At 45.0% G+C, this 3,119-nt stretch overlaps 1 protein-coding gene across 2 annotated transcripts in view; it reads left to right on the top strand.

Moving 5' to 3' along the window:
* PLS3 (plastin 3) overlaps nt 1–3,119 on the top strand; it is a 22,380-nt gene that overhangs the window by 15,282 nt on the left and 3,979 nt on the right. The window contains exons 8-12 of one of the 2 annotated variants that reach the window (XM_010296477.1): nt 553–579; nt 692–787; nt 1,281–1,476; nt 2,148–2,226; nt 2,896–3,016. In XM_010296477.1, coding sequence (XP_010294779.1) covers nt 553–579; nt 692–787; nt 1,281–1,476; nt 2,148–2,226; nt 2,896–3,016 — 519 coding nt within the window. The remainder of the gene's footprint in view (nt 1–552; nt 580–691; nt 788–1,280; nt 1,477–2,147; nt 2,227–2,895; nt 3,017–3,119) is intronic. The other variant, XM_010296478.1, reaches the window with a different exon arrangement.

A 3,119-nucleotide genomic window follows, 5' to 3' on the forward strand; every position in this document is an offset into this window, starting at 1 on the left:
ATTGAGGTACAAGGGGACCCAGACCTCCCCTGTGTGTGTGCAAGTGTGACCACTCTTATTTCCAACTTCAAAATTACTTAAAGCTTTGCTGACAGCTGTTGGACTGTCTGGTGCAAGCCATAGGCTTCCAGGATATGCTGAGGTCCTTCTTAGTGCTGAGGACTAAAAGGACTTTAGTTGATAATTACTGCAGCTATCTGTTCCTCTTAGTTGGTGACCATCCCTGGCCTCTCTCCTTTAAGCCATTCTAGCTAATGGGCAGGCACACAAGAAAACATTCAGACTTGTTCTAATCAGCTTTTTGCCTGGACTCATCTTCGCTGAGCCATTTTCATTGTTGCTGTAGCAGTCGGAATGGCTCCCTTGTTTAGGGGTTAGGGCCACCTTGGGGCATCTGGCTGTGGGGGCCATGAGGGCGACAGCACAGGGCCACTGCAAAGGCAGCTTTAAAATGGCTAAAACCCATAATTTTAATCTTCAGTATTTCTAACCTTTTCCCTTTCTGTTTCCTTTTCTGCTGCCTGGATTTCTGCCATGGTGCTCTCTTTTAAGCTTACAGACTTTGGTAATTCAGTAAAGGTACATAAGCGAATTATGCACAGTGACTTGTTAAAGATGAGCCTGAAATGAATTGTTACGGTGTATTCACTGTTGTGTGGGAGACCTGAATTTTCTTTTTCATCCATTTCAGGATTCCAGAGCTTATTTCCACCTCCTCAATCAAATTGCACCTAAAGGACAGAAAGAAGGAGAGCCTCAGATCGATATTAACATGTCGGGTTTCAATGTAAGTGTTCGGGCTGTCGTGTCCTCGTGCTATACAATCGCGAAATACCTGTACCCTATAATTGCCCCATGACAGAGTGTGTAAAGTGTTGGTGGGCACATGTGCACTTCGGGTATGTGTTACGTAAGTGGTTGTTGCAGGCCTGATCACTACCTGCCAATTAACGTATATGATTAAGAAATCATTTGTGCTTTTGCTCCTTTTGGGAGCAGTGCTGGCTCTGCTTTTGAACCACCAAGTTAAAAAGCATAAAAGTTGGAAAGCATGTAAACTTGGAAAGCACCATGCTAGGAAAGATACCAAAACAAACCATGACAATTACATCCACAGCAGCAGGGGTTAGTGTGCGTGCTTCATCCCTTTGATTAGCCACTGATGCCTAACAAAGGTGGGTGGAGTTGTGACATTGCCCCATGTAGCAGTCAGGAGCTTCCCATCTGCTTTGTAGCCCAATTTCTTCCATGACAACTCTTGTCCATTGTATCCCCGGCAGGAAAAGGATGACTTGAGGAGAGCAGAGTACATGCTTCAGCAGGCGGATCGGCTTGGCTGCCGGCAGTTTGTCACGCCGGCTGATGTGGTCAGTGGCAATCCCAAACTGAACCTGGCCTTCGTTGCCAACCTGTTCAACAAGTACCCAGCACTTACCAAGCCTGAAAACCAGGACATCGACTGGACCTTACTGGAAGGTGATGGCTTTATCAGTCACAAAATTAGCAGGAGGGAAATATCTAAAGTAAACACTTGTGTCACAAGTGGCTGTGCCCAGCAGAGCTATCTCCATTCAAGTAACGCCTAGGATTTGAGGCTTTGGTGCTGCAGTGGTTGTTTACTCACTTGGTACAGATGAGAAGGGTACTTGACAGCCTGCTCAGCTGCTTTGACCTGATGTGGAGCCTGAACCTGTAGGAGCACTGCCAGCAGCCCATCAGTCCCTATGCCAGGGCTGGGAAATCAGTTTTGCCGTTTCCTGCGATGGGCAGGAGCACCTCAGTAATGCAAGTGAGACATTCATGGGAGCACTTAATTGTTGGCAGGACTGGGATTAGGGCTTTGGCTGCCTGGCTCCCAGACAGCAGTTAGCTAACACCTGTGTGAAAGACCTTCCTGCTAGTTTTTCTTGCAGAAAGTGCAAAAGGCATGCTCTTCTGAGGCCTGAAGAAATCAAACTGACATCCAAAGCTAGACATCAGGGCAACCCTCTTCCTTTGAAAAAAATATAGAATAAAAAATACCGTTTTTCTGCTTGAAAACCTAATTGATGAGCTGTGCTGCTCAAAGCTTCCTGTCTTGCAAGGTGGAAAACCCTGTACAGCTTTGAGCTTGCACAAGTTGCATGAACCTGTTTTCTCTCATTTAGGAGAAACGCGCGAGGAACGGACCTTCCGCAACTGGATGAACTCCCTTGGTGTGAACCCCCATGTAAATCACCTCTACGGGTAAGTGTTAGGCTCTTGGGAGAGACCCAACTAGATCAGACTAGAGATGTGCCCACACCAGTGTCCTGTTGCCCACAGTGCCAAGCAAAGAGCTTGAGAAAGGGTGATGGTAGGGAGTGAGAGATGCTCAGTGTACCCTCCCTGCAGTCAGTAGCTTCGGGATTTCTGAGCCAGCCCTTGGCACGCCAGCAATTGGCTTTAGGGGCTGAAGACAGTTTCTTTATTTTCCCCTATCTTATGTAAATTAGTACCCTGAGATACCAATACATCTAGATCTACTTGAGCAAATGCATTAGAGCAACTGGGACTAAATTCCCTGTCACCTAATTTTAGGACTTGACCAACACATTATTGTTAGAAGGCAAGATACTCTGGGTTCCTGTAGTCAGTGGAGAGAGGTGGCTACCTTTGGGTTTTATGTAGGAAAATTCTTCCCTGGATCTGTTGCTGATTACCATGCTAAAACCTGCTTTAGCTCAGCAGCTAGCTGGTATTAAGCATGGAGCATTTGTCCTGTCCTGAAAACTACAAAGTGTTTTGAATTTTCTTCTTTTTAGGGTTGTTGAAATTGCAACAACCTGTAAAGAGTAGTAATTATTCCTGATGTGACAAAGTCAGAATACATTTAAATCTTGAAACATTAGGCTTAATCAATGTTTTCCACCTTAGCGATCTCCAAGATGCGCTGGTAATACTACAATTATATGAAAAGATTAAAGTTCCTGTTGACTGGAATAAGGTTAACAAGCCTCCATACCCTAAGCTTGGAGCAAATATGAAAAAGGTAAGCATTTCAAAAGACTCTAAAAGAAGGCATGGACACTAAAAATTCCTGTTTGAGGCTTCCAGTCAAGAGAGTATATTTGTGAGTGATTTTCTGTTTAAACTCTTTC

This window comes from Phaethon lepturus, unplaced genomic scaffold, assembly GCF_000687285.1.
Source record: "Phaethon lepturus isolate BGI_N335 unplaced genomic scaffold, ASM68728v1 scaffold39911, whole genome shotgun sequence".
NCBI lineage: Eukaryota > Metazoa > Chordata > Aves > Phaethontiformes > Phaethontidae > Phaethon > Phaethon lepturus.